This window comes from Lissotriton helveticus, chromosome 5_1 (genome assembly GCF_964261635.1).
Source record: "Lissotriton helveticus chromosome 5_1, aLisHel1.1, whole genome shotgun sequence".
Lineage (NCBI taxonomy): Eukaryota > Metazoa > Chordata > Amphibia > Caudata > Salamandridae > Lissotriton > Lissotriton helveticus.
Window position 1 is genome coordinate 360,756,896 of NC_136065.1, and position 19,219 is coordinate 360,776,114.

General features: G+C 45.2%; 1 protein-coding gene across 1 annotated transcript in view; it reads right to left on the reverse strand.

Annotated features, from left to right (window-relative positions):
* Window positions 1–19,219, reverse strand: part of LOC144753162 (uncharacterized) — a 1,401,110-nt gene that overhangs the window by 22,680 nt on the left and 1,359,211 nt on the right. The window contains exons 32-34 of the mRNA XM_078640932.1: window positions 17,815–17,940; window positions 2,492–2,620; window positions 577–705 (exon numbers count right to left, since the gene is read on the reverse strand). Of these exons, the coding sequence (XP_078497058.1) occupies window positions 577–705; window positions 2,492–2,620; window positions 17,815–17,940 (384 nt within the window). The remainder of the gene's footprint in view (window positions 1–576; window positions 706–2,491; window positions 2,621–17,814; window positions 17,941–19,219) is intronic.

The window sequence follows — 19,219 nt, forward strand, 5'->3', positions numbered from 1 at the left end:
AAATGTCAAGCAGGTTTACACTGACGAAGGCGGGGACGCCGAAACGCGTTTGTTAAACCCTCCTTTTGAAAAACTGCAAAATGCTATGAATAAATATGGCATGTAAACTGCGCAATACAGCTTGAGTGCTCTTTTTTGCTAAACGATCCGAGGATTGGGATCAAGTGTTGTGGATATTAAAACGCACTCCACCGTGCGGTAAGAGGCACCCGTGGCAAAGTGGAGCGGCGGTTGGTGGAAGAGTGTTAAGGAATATATATATATATATATATATATATATATATATATATATATATATATATATATATATATATATATATATATATATATATATATATATATCAAAAGATATATGCAGAGACTACAAATTTCATCAATGTTACCTGCCAATGTTACTGAGGTTCGATGTTCTAAAGGAGTGCATTTACATTCTATACACAAACAAGGATGTTACAGTTGCATACTGCAACTGCTGTTTTGGAATGGCATGCTAAATAAATGTCCCTTAATGAACATGCATTTCTAAACTGCCAATCTGCCTTTTATTAACTAAGAATGAGTGAAGGGAAAACTTACCATGTTGGCAAGAAGGTCCATAAAACCCTTGGGTGCAGTTGCAGGCTCCAGTCACTCGGTCACAACTTGCATTATTGTTGCAGGCACACTTCTGCTTGCAGTCAGGACCATACTTTCCAGCAGGACATTCTATGAGAAATACATACTATTTACTCAAAGTACATAGAGCAAGACAATGTATTTGTTTTATTTGTGGGCAGCAGGTTACAGGGTAAGTCATGCTTCTGCCCTTGAAGATTACAGGAAATGGTATGGTCCTGCCCAAGTAGGTTACAGGGAATGGTATGATCCATCCCAGGGAGGTTAGAGGGAACAGGAGGGATGTATATAAGAACTACGTGTGAGGAAAAGTACAAGATGAGCAGTGGTGAAGCTATTATGAAAAGAGTGAAGCAACAGGATTGATAATGTAGTGTATTGTATTACGACATTCAAAGAAGGCATTTTCATGGGAAAATGGATGTGGAATCAGCAAGGTGGCGGAGAGCTAAGCCACCAATGTTATATTAAAGATTGAAAGCACTAGTATGACATTGATGGGAATCTCATTCTATAATAAGGGTACAAAGGAGGAGAAGGTGTATCTTTGTACCTTCTCTTTTTCTTCTCATGCTAATTTCTAGAATACTATCTATTATCATCGGATTGGTGCTTAGTGCGGGATAGATATGACCAGTTAGAGGTTTTCATCTGAGTACTTGTTTTTTTAGTATGTATTGTTTTTGTTGATGCAAAGAGATCTTAGTTTTATGTGAGATGAGAGGGGTATACCGTGGAGATTTCTTAGAGATTGGGTACTGTGAAAACTAATTTTGCCCCAATTTTAAATGCATGATGGCTTTTAATGCTGTATGGGGTAGAGGTACAGGATCCTTGTGAACAAGGAATGTCCCCATCAGTGTGTGAGAACCAGGGCGTGCACATTTCAATGGAAGGTAAGTGCTTTTATCTTGCAGAAGAGACTGATCTGCTATTATGATAGCCCAGCTACATCGGCTAATCCTTGAAAGGTAAATTTAATTTGGAAGACTAAGAATGGGACATTTGTGAAGGGTGCGTAAGAAACATGCAGATTGTATGTTATTGAGCCTGTTCTTAATCTATGGTTGCAGCTTGCCTCTGTTGATAAGTATAAACTCAGTTTTGTTTGTGGGATTCAGTTCTAAATATATCTCTTTCTTGCAAGATTATATTGTGGCAAAGCAGTGTCCTGACTGTTCCCTACTCGAAGAGGACTATTCTTTGAGACAGCGCTGCATATCACTCACATACTAATGCATAGTATTGTCTTAAGTGGCGTAAAACAATAATAATAACCTTGTGTTGTAAGTGACCTAAGACATTGTGTTTTGTTCTGTATGGATTTAATACATACATTTCTGCCTTGTGTACATGTGTTTATTTCCCTACCATTGAGGTCATAAATACTCATTAATAACCAGCTACACTTTTCAGATTAACTCAAATTAGAATGGAATGCACCATCATAGGCATGTAAGGGAAATTGTTTAACACCAAAGGTTTCCTTCCATGCTCTGGTAAAGTGTGCTCAAATATTATCACATAAACAGGCAAAAAGGCAAAACGTTTATGCAGACTCGAGGTTAAATCTTCATGATTTAGGTAGTTATTGACTACATGCAAATGTGATGGATCACAACTTGTGTTAATGTCCCAACAACTTCTGAACTGGTAATCTCTATCTTATTTTAGATTGTCTATGACCACGGAAAAAGTAATGGAGGATTCACTGAGATTCATGATGAAGAGAGACTGTGACACACATTGCGATGTGGGAGGTGTGTTGCTGTCTTAAGGCAGGCAAGTCTACCAGGTATTGGTTAGAAAGTCATGGCATCTAAACCAAAACAACAAAAGTACCTCAAAGTTTAAAAGAGCAGAAAAATTAGCTTACCAAGGTTACAGGCTGGTCCCGTCCATCCCAGGCCACATGAGCATGATCCGTCCACTGGACTGCAGACACCTCCATTTCTGCAGGAACAGATCTGCTGACAATTGGTGCCATACTGGTTGCTTGAGCACACTGAAAGAAGAGGGTGCATGCATAAAAAGGCTTAGGTAATGGCACAGACTCTAACACTGCAGACAATCAGGCTTTGATTGTTAGAAGATGGAGTGAGAAGGACACAAATAGACATAGGTCATGCTACGCGGTTTCTCTGGATAAGCAGGAGATACACTAATCTCAAAATGCTGCTTCTGTGATATGGTGATCACAGGGTGCACCTATATGCATCCGATGAAGTGGAAAGAAGGTACAGAATGAAAATCCATCTTGGCAGAGCTGGAGGGCAGAGAGATGAAGGAAGATGAAAAATACAATAAGGATATATTGGAAAGGTAAATTAATCATCACAAATCAACCATCTGAATGTATTTTTGCAGAAATATGATAACTAATATGAGCCGCTAAAAACATTCAGGCAACAAAGACACAGGTCAATGTAAGTGTTGGTGAGCGCTGGAATAGTGCAGAGATGAGGTATTGATCAGGTTCTGGCAGAAGTGGAAGTTAATTGCGGTCAACTAGCTGTTGCAGCTACTGCTTGAAGAACTGTTTTTCAAAGAGCGGTGAGACAAAATAAACATGACATGTAAGTAATTTAAGATGCAGCAATCGGAGCAGAAGGTGAGGTGAGGTGACTGTCACCTCTTGCAGCTATTGGAATTGACTGCCGACAGATGGCTGGCAACCTAGTGGGAAGGAACGGGAAAGCTCTCTTTGCCAAGGGAACTTCTGTCTTGTGTGTCAATGAAAGCCATGGACCGTTCCAGAGACGGACTCTTTTCTGCATGGAACATGGACACTAAGCTCCCAATTGGCAACAATCCACACTCACCCTCTCTGTGCGGGAGAAAACATGCTGTCCAAACCCTAGATATTCAGGCGTGGTCAATCAGGGAAAAAGTGGCCGTCGTCCTATTGAGAGAGCAACTGAGAGAGCGCAAACTGACTTAAATGTATGAGTACATCACACTTACCTGTAGTAAGCACAAATCATGAGGAGAAATGCCATGAGTGCTAATAGTATCTGCAATTATATTCTGAATGTATAGCTAAATGTAGAGATTTAAGTAGAAGTGGAACTAATACAGAAATGTGTGACATTATATGATTTTAGTAGATGTGTTTATTTTTAATCTATGTCGTGAAGCTGTTAAAATGTAAGATGGCAGGTGGTTAAACGCAGAACGTGGTAGGCCTCAGGGCCAGAGCTGGAGGGAAAGGGAAGGTGGTTCTTTTCACGACACAGATTGTATTAAAGTTTTTGGTCATTGCATTAAATAGGCCATGATTTATAAAATGTTTGTTGAATAATAGAATAAGAGTATTAACATGCTTTAATTAAATGAAGAAGTTGAATGGTATAATCATAATGAGAAATATTGTAGGCCTGAAATGTTTTAGCATTGATTTACACGTACATGTCTGGGCTGAGAAATGTTGCAAGCCTTATTCTTTTTGGAAGAATATGAGAGTTGGGTTCTTGGCTACAGATATCTGTCTGCAAAGGAAGAGGGGGGATACAATTATAAATGAATGAATAGAGGCCTGTTCAGTAGACGGCCCAGACATGGAGGAGGGTTCTGGAATGTTTGAGGGGTATCAGCGGGCCGGAGAAGAGTCTGTGAAGCAAGGTCAACTCTAACGCATGAGGCCCAAGACAAAGCATCATGGAAAAAGCCAGAAGTTGCACCACGTGAGGGGCGTTCCGCAAGGGGCGTCTCAAATGTTGTTGACTGTTTTGTATTAGGGACAGCACCCCTGGGTGGAGTTAGAGCAGAGACCTGAGGACCCTTTAGAGAGCGGATGGGTAGGCAGAGAGGGGTCATGACTGGAGAACTTTAGGTTTTCACAAAGAGACTTAGAGTGAGTGACTTCCCTTGGGGGTCATTCACAGCTGACACCTTTATTAGGTTGGGGATTTGGTTAAGTAGGGATACCATCTAGAGCAGGGTAGGGACAGCCTAACCTTTGCGTTTTCCTCCAACCTAAATGAAGGAGAGATATGCGTCAATGCTGATAGCTTTATTATTCTTAGAACTTGTGTTAGTGATTTCTGTTGCTCGTCTGAGGGCTTTTCGAGAGCACATGTATGTAATTGGACCTGTGTATCTCGTGAATCTCATTCTGAGATGCTTGTATTTGCAGCTTATCATTTCTTTACAATAAACTTTTGAAAGCTAGAAGTTGTTTGTGATCTTTGGGAGTAGAGTCCTTTCTTGGGTGAACTAACTTGGAAATAGGTGCACTTTCTTTCCTTACAGACAGGCAACAAAGGTTCAGTCGACCAGATCGAGGTTTGGATCAATAGATATAAGGTATCGATCAAAATCTCGCCCTTTCAGTTGGTAGCAGAGGATGGTTGCCTTCTTGAGGACGGTGACCTAGGCCAGGTTAGCTTACCCCAAGGCCCCTAGAGATCGATGATCGGAAGAACAGCCCGCTGAAGAAGATCCGGATGACGTGAGACAGAAAAAGCAGCAGTATCGGTCGAGAGTGAGTATAAAGGGTTATGCGTGTTAGATTGCGGTGTTTTGTATTGTATCTATGTTGTAATGTCTGGCGGAGTTGAATGTCTGTAGAGTGACTGTGGAACAGGTTGTGAGCGCGCGCAACCGGTGGAAATCTTAAGTTCAAGGAGAGCTTAAGTGGTTCGGGTGTATCGGACACCCAGAGTAATTGTCAACTAGTGTGAAGGGGGTCATGAGGTACCATTGATCACCCGAGAGACCGAGATAGGGGGAACGTAAGAGTGAGTGCGTGAGTAACGGACGCTGGTCGGAAGTTACTGTGTGTGTAAGCAACCTATCAGAGAGACGATAGACATCTCGTCAGTTGTGTTGACAATTACAGATAGACTGTGGACGTACAGTCGAGAGAAGTGACCGCTTGGTCGGAAGTAGTCATTTTTCGGTGTATGAATGGGACGCATGCATAACCGGGAGACGAGTTGAGAAAGGAGGGGTGCTGCTGCGAAGCGGAGAAAAGTGACGTCAGGTGGTGTCGCGCAGTGATTGGCCGACCGGAGAAAGACCGCGCTGTGATAGGCCAAGCTAGCAAAGCCGCGACAGGATTGGTGGATTGTCATCAGGAAGTAAACAGAGTAGCGAGGCTGGATTTTGTGCGCATAATTATGAAGTGTTTTAAGTGGCTGAAAGCGGTGTTTAAGAAAGAGAAGCGGGGATCGTATGAAGGGGAAGAAGCCCCGCCGGAGGGTACGCCAGCTCGTTATATGGCAGTGAATGTCGGGCTGCATACGATCCTTTGGATATCAGAGTGGAGTAAGATTACTGAAGGAAATGAGGAACTGACGTTCCCGAAGTACGGGACGTTCAGATTAGAGGTGTTACATCGATTGAAATCAGTCATGACCTCAAAGAGACCCTTGCCTAGACCAACCCAGTTTGAAGCTCTAGATGCATGGATTAGGGCAGCGCATGAAAAAAATATGAACAGACGACAAGAAAGGGTGAAACGATCGGTAAGGGCAGTGCAAGATGCCAGGTGGGATGCGGATGCTAAAAGATGGAGAGTGCATAACATGGAAGTAAATAAACTGTACCCAGTGTTAGAGGCGCCAGTAAATAAAAGCCCCCTAGAAGAAGATGAGGAGAGCGAAACAGAGGATAGCTTGATAAACAGATTATTGACAGACAGGCCACCCCCGTATAATAGAGCAGGGGGAGAGGTCGAGAATACTGAAGGAGACAAGGGGGGCAATGCAGGAGAGCATAGACCGCTTCCCAGTTCAGAGTGGGATCCTGAGCCAAAGAAAGAGCTGTCCCAGCCTAATCAGGTGCAACAGGTAGTCGGGAGGTTTGTGGTACAAAGAGCGCCGGAAACGGAAAGCGCCACATCCTACCCATTACCAGATGCACTACAGGTACCTGTTACCATAGGTCCTATCATATCGATATATGACCAAGAGAGAGCGAGAGGGGAAGAACGGGTACGGAAAGACAGAGAAAGAGCAGAGAAGGCAAGGAGGAACGATACCACTAATTCTCCAAGTCAGATGCCGATACCCAGAGAGTGGAGTACACCGATGCACACAGCAGGGGACCCAGGAGGGGATCCTGGGGGCCCTAGATGGCCAATGGATCTGAGGGGATCTGGACGAAAATCCTTTCAAGAGCTAAATGAGTACATGAAGCAGTGGGATGAGGCAGTGAAGGCTCAAAAGAGCATCAATGCTGCGGAAGCTGAAAGGGAAAGTCAGGATAGCCGAGCTCGGACTCACTGCGGGGCTGGGGAGAGCAGCCCGGAGTGGGACTGTAGAGGGAGTAGGGGAGTCACCCATTGGGCCCGGAGTGGAGGTAGAACAGACCTGGAAAACAGGGGCCCCGGGAGTGAAGGGGTGGCGCGCCCAATACTCAGTGAAGGGGAGAGGAGAGCGCAAGAGTACAGAAACAGCTTTAAATGTCCACACTGTGTACCTGGCACCAGAGAACTGAATGGGAGTTGTGAGAGGTCGCACCATAGTCCCTGTGATGACGGAAATGAGCGCAGCCCAGGGAATATGGGGAACCAGGAAGGATCGTATCGGATACTGAGCGATACGAGGCAAAGGGAGAGTAGCGAGCAGAGGGAAAATAACAGAGAGGTGTGTGGTGAGAGGAGAGAAGAAGAAGAGAGTGGGCAGAGAGAGAGTGGGGGTAACAGGCCCGTGTTCCATCACCTTCCTAGATCGGATGGCCGAGCATGGGACCTGGAGAGATGGGAGCGAGGGAGACCACCCATTAACTCTCCCGAGCCCAAACGCAGAGCTCGAAGTTGGGATGGTAGGGAGACCAGTGAGCCCCCTTCGAAAGACATATTGCGAGCTGAGATAAAAGCCAAGAGACTCGATGTCTCCAGTTTAAGGTCAGACCTGGATGACATGGTAGATGGTACTCTGCCTTTAGAAAGAATGGAAATGTATGAACAGGATGAAATACTGTATATGGCAAAAGACATTACTCGAAAAGCGAGAGCAGTCCATGAGAAGTTAGTCGAACTAGCAGGCAAATATATGGTGGACTTGTCAAGAACCAAAGCATTACAGGGTAACCACAGGCTACATTACTCAGATCGAGACCTAGATGAGAGGAGAACGATTGGGCTGAAAACACACATAAGGGAACTGATTACTGGAATAAGGACATGGAGGGCACTAGATAAGTGGGAAGAGAGGTGGTCCAAGAAAGGGACCGGTAGGAGAAGCATGATTGGTATGACACCAGGACAGCAGGGAATAGAAGCATACCCTTTGCGTGAAGTTGCAAATGGGAATTATGTACATGTCCCTTGGAGTAGGGGAGATTTAGCTGCTTTTACCACCTCTTTCCCCAAATTACGTGAAAGCCCAGTGGAGTGGTACAAGCAAGTGGAGAGATTTGTAAAAATCTCAAAGGTCCTTTGGATAGATCTGAACACGCTGTTTGACATTGTAGTACCAGGCGATCTGTGGACAGCATGCAAGGTTAGCGCTGAGTGGCCCACAACGGAGCCAGAGAGAGATGCCAAGACTAATGGGCCGTCCGAGACTGTGATGGCAAAATATGAGAGAGTGATGACTTGGCTGAAAGAGAAAGTGCCAATGCAAGACATAGATTGGGTCAGAATAGATCGAACAAGACAGGAACCCAAAGAGACAGTCCACGAATATTACGAGAGATTGCTGAAGGCGTTTAAACAGTATAGCGGCTTGGATGTAATGGATCCAAAAGACATAGGGCAATTTGTGTCCAAGTTCGTCCTGGGACTGAGACCGGATATTAGTTTAATGATTCAGCAACACTCGATTTGTTGGCAAACTAAACCTCTAGACGAAATACTGAGATATGCCAGGTACTGCTGTGATGAGATAGATTCCAAGGCTAAGAAACTAAAAGAAAAGTTGATGGTGGTACAGATGCAGGCAGCAGGGAAGGGGGGACAACAGCAACAGCAGCAGGGAACAGGTACAGGAGGAAAGAAGCAGTACAGTCAGAACAAGGGCAATGAGGAGAGTTCCACCTTTAGACCCAGAATAGATATAGCTGCCTTGAAGAAAACGACTAGGTGCCACCAGTGCAACGAGGTGGGGCATTGGAAACGCGAGTGCCCCTACAATGTAGAGATAGGAGAACAAGAGATAGAGGAGGAAGAGGTCCAAAGCGCACCTACAAGAGGGGTAACGCCATACCAAGGAAAGGTGCTCAAAGGGGGGGGGGCTCCTCCCCGAGCCCAGTTCCCGCAACCTCCTCGAGTAGGGAGTATGGGTAAGACCTATAGACAAATGCCCCTGTTTGTAGAAGGGGAAGAGTGCTATTATGTGGACCCATTAACCGGACAGAGAGTGGAAAGAGAAGACTGCACCCTCGGGGCAGCCTTGGAGGTAGATCAGAGGGGACCCTATGTTGAAGCAGAAGTAGCAGGGTGCCCTACGACATTTCTGGTGGACACAGGAGCCACTAGATCCACGATCAGATCAGCTGCAGTTCCAGACCTGCCCATGTCTGGAGAGACCATACAGGTGGTAGGGGTCGCAAACAGGAGAATAACCAGCCAATTGACAGAACCGGTACAGGTGAAAATAGGGAAGTACAGCGATGAGCACCAGTTTGTGGTCTGCGATTCAAGTCCTGTGTGTCTGCTAGGAAGAGACCTGTTGTGTAAATTGAATTGTACTATATATTGTACACCTCAGGGAGTGGAGGTATTGACCAATGATGATGACGCAGATTTCAAAGTTGCAAACTCAAGAATATGCGTGGAACTGTACCCTACTTTGACAGTAGATGAGCTCCCCTGGGACTTGAGAGAGACAGTGGCATCAGAAGTATGGGATTTCACTGGGGAAGAGATTGGATTGGTCAAAGGGGTGGACCCAGTGAAAATTGTAGTGAAACCGCATGCTGAGTTCCCAAGAACACCCCAATATAAATTGACTCCAGAAACAATTGCAGGTATAAAACCCGTGATAGAGTCCATGATTAAACAGGGAATACTGAAAGAAATCGTGGGTAGTCCATGCAACTCCCCGATTATGGGTCTGCAGAAACCAAATGGGAAATTTCGGATAGTACAGGACCTGCGAAAGATTAATAACATAGTCGTTTCATGTTGTCCAGTGGTACCGAATCCATCAGTGATACTGTTTCAGATTCCATTCCAAGCTGAGTGGTTCACTGTGATCGATCTTTGCCAGGCTTTCTTTTCGATCCCGCTGGACGAAGAAAGCCATTTTCTTTTCGCATTTAAGCTGGAAAATCGCGTCCTAACATGGTGTCGTATCCCTAAGGGGTATACAGAGAGCCCATCGATCTTTAACCAGCTGTTGAAGAAAAATCTTGAAAGTCTAGTGCTGCCCCAGAAGTCAGTTCTGGTCCAGTACATAGACGACCTCCTTGTGGCGTCAGAAACAGAAGAAGCTTGCAGGGAAGACTCCATTGCTTTGTTAAATCACCTAGCTGCCAATGGGCATAAGGTGTCCCCGGGAAAATTGCAGTACTGCCTGACAGAAGTGCAGTATTTGGGACACAGAATTGAGAAAGGCAAACGAAAAGTGTCACCAGACAGGATAGAGGCGATCATGAAAATGAATGCGCCTAAGACTCAGAGAGAGGTCAGGATGTTCCTAGGGATGGTGGGTTATTGCCGACAGTGGATCGTGAACTTTTCACTGAAAGCAAAGCCCTTGCAAAAACTGACGCACAAAGAGGTGAGCGATCCGGTACCATGGGACAAAGACTGTTTGATGGCGTTCCTACAGCTGCGAGAGGACCTGTGTCGTGCTCCGGCATTGGGAATGCCGGATTACAATAAACAATTTTTTCTTTACTGTTGTGAGAGAGAAGGTTGCGCGTTGTCTGTGTTGGTCCAAATCCATGGGAATGCCCGTAGACCAGTTGCTTATTTCTCGGCTACTTTAGACCCAGTAGCCGCAGCGTTGCCCGGATGTCTCAAATCCGTTGCTGCAACGGGTGTCAGCATTGAGAGATGTGAAAATATCGTCATGGGGCACCCGTTAGAGGTGTGCGTGCCACATTCTGTTGAACTGTTAATGACCAGGACCAAAACACAGCATCTGACCAATAGCCGGCTCACGCGCTATGAGCAAGTTATTCTTGCTGCAGAGAATGTGACCCTCAAAAGATGCTCTGTTTTGAACCCTGCTACCTTGATGCCACTTCCAAATGATATTGAGGATGATGATGAATATACAGACCATGACTGTCTCGATGTGACTGAACTATGCACCAAACCCAGACCCGACATCGTAGATGAGCCACTGACTGACCCAGACGAAGTTTTCTTTGTCGATGGCTCATGTGTAAGAGACGAAGTTGGGCAGTTGAGAGCAGCTTATGCTGTTTGTACAATTGAAGGAGTTGTGGAAGCTGGGTGCCTGGAAGGAGTACACTCCGCTCAGGTAGCCGAGATTATTGCCCTGACACGTGCTTGCTTAGCAGGCAATCAAATTCGAGTCACCATATACACCGACAGCCAGTATGGGTATGGGGTAGTTCATGATTACGGGCAGTTATGGTCTCAAAGAGGGTTCATGACTTCTTCAGGCTCTCCCATTCGCAATGGAGAGTTTGTGCGCCTGTTGTTAGAGGCATTGCAGTGCCCAGCAAGTATCGCAGTTGTAAAGTGCATCGCACATACCAGAAATGAGGACTTTGTTTCGAAAGGCAATAGATATGCTGATGAAGTTGCGCGGTATTGCGCGGAACAAGGTTACTCTTTCACAGAGGTGGATGTGGGTGGAATAAATGTAAGAACTGAATTAGCCATGATACTGGAAACTGTTGATACTTGGGATGAACTGTCAACCATGCAAGAAAATGCTCCAGATTCTGAAAAGGAAACATGGGAGAGGGCAGGATGTGTAATGGGTGAGACCCATTTTTGGGTCTCAGCAGACGGCAGAGCAGTGTTGCCCAATGAGATGGTGAGTCCAATGGCTAGACTCATACATGGTCCCGTACACTTAGGGAGAGATGCTATGCTGAGAGTGTTTAGACAGACTTGGTACAATCCTAAGTTTAGAATAGCAGCAGAAGCAGTGTGCCAGCGTTGTGTGACCTGTCAGCAGCTGAACGTAGGAAAAAGAACACCAGTTGCACTAAGTCACATAGGAAGGTCTGGAGGTCCATTCAATCGAATGCAGATAGATTTCATTGAAATGCCAAGGTGCAACCGCCTCCGCTATGTCCTGGTGATTGTTTGTGTGTTCTCCAGATGGGTTGAGGCATACCCTACACGTAGGTGCGACACCCTCACAGTGGCCAAGTTACTGCTCAGGGAAATCATTCCTCGCTTCGGGGTGCCGGCCTTTTTGGAATCAGATAGGGGAACACATTTTAACAGCGAGCTTGTGAAGATGGTCTGTGTAGCGTTAAGTATCGACCAAAAGTTACATTGCAGTTACCGACCAGAAGCCTCAGGAATTGTGGAGCAGATCAATGGCACGATCAAGTCCAGAATAGCTAAAGTTTGTTCCTCAACGACCCTGAGTTGGCCTGATGCCCTGCCATTAGTTCTCATGAGTCTTCGCAGTACCCCAGACAGAAGGACAGGGCTGTCACCACATGAGGTGTTAATGGGGAGAGCAATGAGGCTGCCATCTGTCCCAGCTACTGCACTGTTAAATATCACAGATGATATGATCCTGGACTATTGTAAGGGGCTGTCTGACGCCATGCGTTCTGTGTCCCTTCAGGTGCAGGCTGCCGAGGTTCCAGCGTGCCAGGGCCCTTGCCATGACCTGTATCCTGGGGACTGGGTCCTGGTGAAGAAACATGTGAGAAGAAGCTGCTTGGATATTCGTTGGCGTGGACCCTTCCAGGTCATCCTGATCACGAACACTGCTGTGAAGGTGGGAGGCCTGCCCAATTGGATCCACGCGTCACATACGCAAAGGGTTCCAGCACCTCTGGAAGGAACAGCTCCTCTCTCGGATAGACGTCCAGCAGAGGACCGAGAAGCCATAGAGGGGGCTAGCCAAGCTGTAGAGGTGCCAGCGGAAGCAGGGAACGAGTCTGACCCAGCTGAGGACGGTCAGTACAACAGCGAAACAGACGACGCTACAGAAGGAGAAAGCAGCTGGGAGTACGAGTCTGACCCTGACAGGTCTGAAAGAGAGCGAGAACAGACCAGAAGGAGAAGGAGTAGAAGGGCACGTGGAGAAGCTAATTGGCCGCAAAGACGGAGCTCTAGCCTGAGGTCAACTCCAGAGGTAACCCTTCCTCCGATATCAGAAGACTCAGACCCAGAAGAAGGTGCTCAGGGCGCTGAAGCATCGGACCGAAGAAGGTCAAGAGGAGTGCGTGTGCCTAACAGAAGATACTCCACACCTGAGTGGACATATCTGGCGACAAATGTCTGTGAAACCGGAGACAGGGAGGATCCGAGCGGTGGTGGTGTCCAGTTCTGAGCCCATTATCACCGTGGAAATAAGACTGTTGGTACCCGGTGTCGAACAAGAAGGGTCACTAACATTCATGCTCCCCAGACCTCCCCGCCTCAGCAAGTTAAAACACATGTTCCTTTCAGAATTGCAATTCCCCGATTTTGGTACAACGATAACAGCACATGAAGAGCACAATCTTCGTTTGGAAATACTGAACTATGCTATTGAAGCTGCAACCACAAATCTGATAGTAGACTGTTAAAGGACTTTGTAAATAAAGCAAGCAGAAAAAGAAGATTACCTAGCGCCCAGGAAGCAGAGAATTTTAGGGAACTTCCCTTGAGTTGATGGAGAAGGGCTAGGGTTGTCTTTTTTGAACTGTTAAAGAACTTTTGCGAAGAAGGTTGTCAGCCTCCAGTTGTGTGGATTCTAAAGACAAAAGGATTGAAAAGAGACTGTAAAGGAACGAGAGGAAAAGAACTTTTTGCTAAGAGAAGAGAGAGCTATATTGTCTGACGAAATGGAGGCCGGCACCCCGAACCGCAGAGCTAAATGTATAATAGGTACACTAATAGTAGGAGTAATAATATTAATAGCTTTAGTGGTAACAATTTCTTATGTAAAGGGACATGAAGAAGAGGTAAAGGTAACTGATGCGAATTCTGTAGTGACGCTTACACCTACTGTTGCTGGTGAGAAAAGGGAAAACACTCAAGAGAAAGCGTTATTGGCTGCAGAAGCCCGCAGGTTACATGTAGACGAGTCCCAAGGAGACTTTAGGTCGAATGCTTATGCTAAACTTTTATATGAATACGTGGATGCCATGGAGGTTAAGGATTGTTATGTCTGCATGCAATTGCCGGCATCTGTAGACGAGGGTATTAGATACCATCACCTCCCGCTGACATATGGCATTACATGTAGCTTATTGCTTAGTATATTTTATGAGAGAGATAGTTTTGAATACTATTTCTCCAATTATGATTCAGTGTTGCCAGAAGTCCCAAATTATAAGCAGATGAACAAATGGGACTACTGGAAGAGTGAAGACAGATTGGCCAAGTTCTTCATTCCTTGGATTACCTTAGATACTTCACATGCCCGTAGAAATAACCTGACATGTAAGGTGTCAGAAGTCGAGAAGAAGTTCATAGGGCAGGTGGATGATCGTTACAGGAGACAAAAGATTTTGAAAAAATCAGGACAATGGAAAACAGATTGGACCGAGGAAGAGAAGTCACACAAGAGAAAGGGTAGTAGTGGTCCAATAGCTTTAGATAAAGCGAAGAGAGGAAAGCTATGTCTTCACAGAGCCAAAACGTATTATGAAAATGTATACGTGGGTGAAGTTGACTGTGAACATGCTTTTAATTTAGAGTACTACACTAAGGATTTCCTAAAGGGAATGCAAGTGATTCCAAATGTGTATTTTGTATGTGGAAGAAATGCTTACGTGAAATTACCTGACAACTGGTATGGATCATGTTATTTAGCAATTGTCTTCCCCAAAATATATCATGCACAAGACTTAGTGATCATTGAGGGCAAGACATCTTCGAGGGGAAGGAGAGATGTAGGCGATGCAGAAATGGTTGGAGATGTCTTTGGAGCTATGTTCCCTCTTTTGGGGGTAATCCTTAATGATGTTAAAATTAGACGACTGGCAACAGTTGTCGACAGGTTGTCTGCCAGCACTGCTCAGTCCTTAATGCTGGTAGAAGGAGAGATGCAATCGATAAGGGCTATGGTTCTTCAAAACCGACTTGCTTTAGATGTCCTATTAGCAAAAGAGGGCGGAGTCTGTAAGGCTTTGAAGGTTCAGGAATGTTGCACTTACATTCCAGACAATTCGAAGCCTCTTGAGAAAGTTATTAAGAACATAACTAATATTCACAAGGAGATCGAAGACTTGAGTAGAGAAAATGTCTGGGAAAAGGTGGGCCACGGAATGAGTACAGTTGGAGGGTGGTTTTCCACCTTAGGCAAAAGCTTTGTATGGTATATTCTAAAGCCTATCATCATAATATTGATCTGTGGGATAATATTGTGGGGATTGGTGAGAGTATTCAAATGGTACAGAGCAAGAAGGTCAGAAAGGGCCCAAAGAGAACAGCTGCAGAGATTGGCTGCCATACAAGATAATCAGTACAGGAGTCTGAGGGCTCTGGAAGCGCAGAGAATGCCAGCAATAACTGCAGTTTAATTGTTAATGATGACCCCGAGAGGTCATCAAAGGGGGGAACTGAGAGAGCGCAAACTGACTTAAATGTATGAGTACATCACACTTACCTGTAGTAAGCACAAATCATGAGGAGAAATGCCATGAGTGCTAATAGTATCTGCAATTATATTCTGAATGTATAGCTAAATGTAGAGATTTAAGTAGAAGTGGAACTAATACAGAAATGTGTGACATTATATGATTTTAGTAGATGTGTTTATTTTTAATCTATGTCGTGAAGCTGTTAAAATGTAAGATGGCAGGTGGTTAAACGCAGAACGTGGTAGGCCTCAGGGCCAGAGCTGGAGGGAAAGGGAAGGTGGTTCTTTTCACGACACAGATTGTATTAAAGTTTTTGGTCATTGCATTAAATAGGCCATGATTTATAAAATGTTTGTTGAATAATAGAATAAGAGTATTAACATGCTTTAATTAAATGAAGAAGTTGAATGGTATAATCATAATGAGAAATATTGTAGGCCTGAAATGTTTTAGCATTGATTTACACGTACATGTCTGGGCTGAGAAATGTTGCAAGCCTTATTCTTTTTGGAAGAATATGAGAGTTGGGTTCTTGGCTACAGATATCTGTCTGCAAAGGAAGAGGGGGGATACAATTATAAATGAATGAATAGAGGCCTGTTCAGTAGACGGCCCAGACATGGAGGAGGGTTCTGGAATGTTTGAGGGGTATCAGCGGGCCGGAGAAGAGTCTGTGAAGCAAGGTCAACTCTAACGCATGAGGCCCAAGACAAAGCATCATGGAAAAAGCCAGAAGTTGCACCACGTGAGGGGCGTTCCGCAAGGGGCGTCTCAAATGTTGTTGACTGTTTTGTATTAGGGACAGCACCCCTGGGTGGAGTTAGAGCAGAGACCTGAGGACCCTTTAGAGAGCGGATGGGTAGGCAGAGAGGGGTCATGACTGGAGAACTTTAGGTTTTCACAAAGAGACTTAGAGTGAGTGACTTCCCTTGGGGGTCATTCACAGCTGACACCTTTATTAGGTTGGGGATTTGGTTAAGTAGGGATACCATCTAGAGCAGGGTAGGGACAGCCTAACCTTTGCGTTTTCCTCCAACCTAAATGAAGGAGAGATATGCGTCAATGCTGATAGCTTTATTATTCTTAGAACTTGTGTTAGTGATTTCTGTTGCTCGTCTGAGGGCTTTTCGAGAGCACATGTATGTAATTGGACCTGTGTATCTCGTGAATCTCATTCTGAGATGCTTGTATTTGCAGCTTATCATTTCTTTACAATAAACTTTTGAAAGCTAGAAGTTGTTTGTGATCTTTGGGAGTAGAGTCCTTTCTTGGGTGAACTAACTTGGAAATAGGTGCACTTTCTTTCCTTACAGACAGGCAACAAAGGTTCAGTCGACCAGATCGAGGTTTGGATCAATAGATATAAGGTATCGATCAAAATCTCGCCCTTTCACTATCATAGAACTCACTCTAGAGCAGTACACATTTTTGGAGCTCCTTCGGCAGAGCTGTTAGTAAAAAAAAAACAGAAATCATAGCTTTGAGTATGCACAAGGCTGGCTCAGGTTTTCCTCATGGGGTGCACAAAAGGACTAAAGTCAGTAAATTATCTGCTGTCCTCTCCTATAGCGATGGTGCTTTGGAGTGGCTATACAACACCATGAAGTGCTACCTTTTCTCTCTCCTTTCCCTTTCTGGACCCTACTTTCAACCTCTTCCCAGTTAAGGCATCTCTCCCAGGTTAACTTTTGGTAGAGCTCTTCACATAGATCAAGCCACATGTGTTGACTTTGTAAATGCTTTATTTTTTGTGTGTGGAAGTTTTATATAGCGCAAACTCGACCCGAAGGTATCAGAGTGCTTTACATGAGCACCAGTTGCGTTACAGAGGGACACATTCATTTTGTTAGGCAAGGGGATATTAAGTGATTTGCCCAGAATCACAGGATGTTGAGGGTCCCTGCCAAGGCTCGAACCCAGGGGCGGCTCCTCAGCTAAGGCGGAGGAGCATCGCCCCACTGCCTTTCAGCACGGCGAAAAAGGAAAAAGAAAATGATAATAACATGATGTTATTATCATTTTATTTTTCTGTACTGAGACAGTTTTGTGGGACTGGGCTGGGTTGAGCAGGGGGGAGGAATGGTGACACCCTCGTAAGTGCGCATAAATGTCTGGCCGGCCCTCTGGGGCCGGCCAAACATTCATGCACAATCAGCATGTTGTGCACCAAGGCTGCATTATAGCCTAGGTGGAGAAACATGCCCAGGCTTCCATTTCCCATCTCAACGCCAAACCATGGGGCTCAGACCAATGGCTTAGGGGAACCTGGGTGCTTACCAATCACAACGCAGCATTGTGATTGGCTCAGGAGAGCCTATCCTGTTCCAGCAGAAGCCAGAAAGAGGACTGAGAGAGGCTGCGGATGGCCGGCTGGCCAGCGGGCCGACAAGTAAGTGATTTTTTTAAAGAAAAACATTCTCCCGCCCTCACCGCTCCGTCCCACTGCTTGTTTGCGGGACGAGCCGCGACTGCTCGAACCCAGTTCCCCAGCCTCAAAGTCGACCACTCTAGCCATTGGGCCACATCCTCTCCCCTTGCTTGCTTTATATAGCTGTGAACAATGCTTACCGTGTTCACAATTCAGTCCAGTTCTTCCAGCCGAACAGATGCAGTCACCAGTCACTGGGTGGCATGGGGCTCCATTGCAGGAGCAGACATGGGCACAGTCTTTACCATAGCGACCGGCGGGGCATGCTGCGGAAAGAAAAGACATTGAAAGAGGCAGCAGAAATCATTGCGAAAGTATGATTAGTGGTGTTATGGAGATGAGTATGAAAATACCACTTGCAATTTAAATTCCACAGGAACACAAACATATAAATAGCATCTGCATTTAGCGAGAGCATTTCTTTTCTAAGTAAGATGTATTATGTGCGCATTTATATAAAAAAAAGGTGAGTTGAGCTCTCATTTGAGCACATGGCAGTTCCCCTGATAGACGAGACAATAAATTAAGTGAAGTGTATGGCCCTTGGGTCACCATGGCCTTCCCAAATGTAAACTGCCTCAACATGAACAAGGTCGTTATTCAAGATGCAAACATGAAGAAAAAAAAATGAAAGCATGTTTTCATCTTTTTTATGGTCGCTGTTTTAGTATTTGGCACTCTAATCACAGAAGACACTGTTTCTTGTTCGCCACTGAATTTCAGAATGTGCCAGTGACATTTCCTAGCCACAGGGCATGGTTCTTATGTTTATTATCCAGTGATGAAGGACACGCTGCCTGTCTTTAGTGTTTAATTCTGTTTAGAAAACAAGTCACAGTTCTCAATGTTAAGGCAAAGGCATCCAATGCATTCCCATTGCTGACCATCCATTTTCTCACTCCGCCATTTTGTGCCCGTCGCAACGCTGACCACACACATATAAATTAAAATACTTCCCATTGACCAAGGCACTCCCCTATAACCTCACCATCTTGATAAAATTAACTGCGGAGTACTAGCTTCTTTGTCCTCATGCGACTGTTACCTTTCTTTTCATATAGAATTTATATATTACCTGGTCCCAGGGTAGATAAAATTATGACAAGGTGGAAGACATTTTGAGGTGCAGACGATAAGGCAGATGTTGCCTCTGGGTCTTGGCTCGTGGCTAGATGGAGCCTTTTCAGTCTTTCATCTTCCAAAAACAAATTAATCTCTTGCATCCCCATCAGTGGGTATGTCTGCAACTTGTCCTCGGCCATCCTCAAGCACTACGTCCAACTCAATGTACTGCTACTCTTCTATTTCAATGTCCATACAGTCTAGGGAGGTCTATTCTAGGGCTATATGTGTGTCTTGATGATCATGAGGAAAGTATTTTTTTATTTCGACTTCAATTTAATCCGTTTGCTGCTTTGAACGTTCCACGCCAGTGCGGAGCGTTCCATTGAGCGGGCGGGGCCGCGTCGGCCAACGGATGTGCGCAGCACTACGGAGGTAGTGCTCGCGACGGCCGTTGGCCGACATCCGCAGCGAACGGGTTAA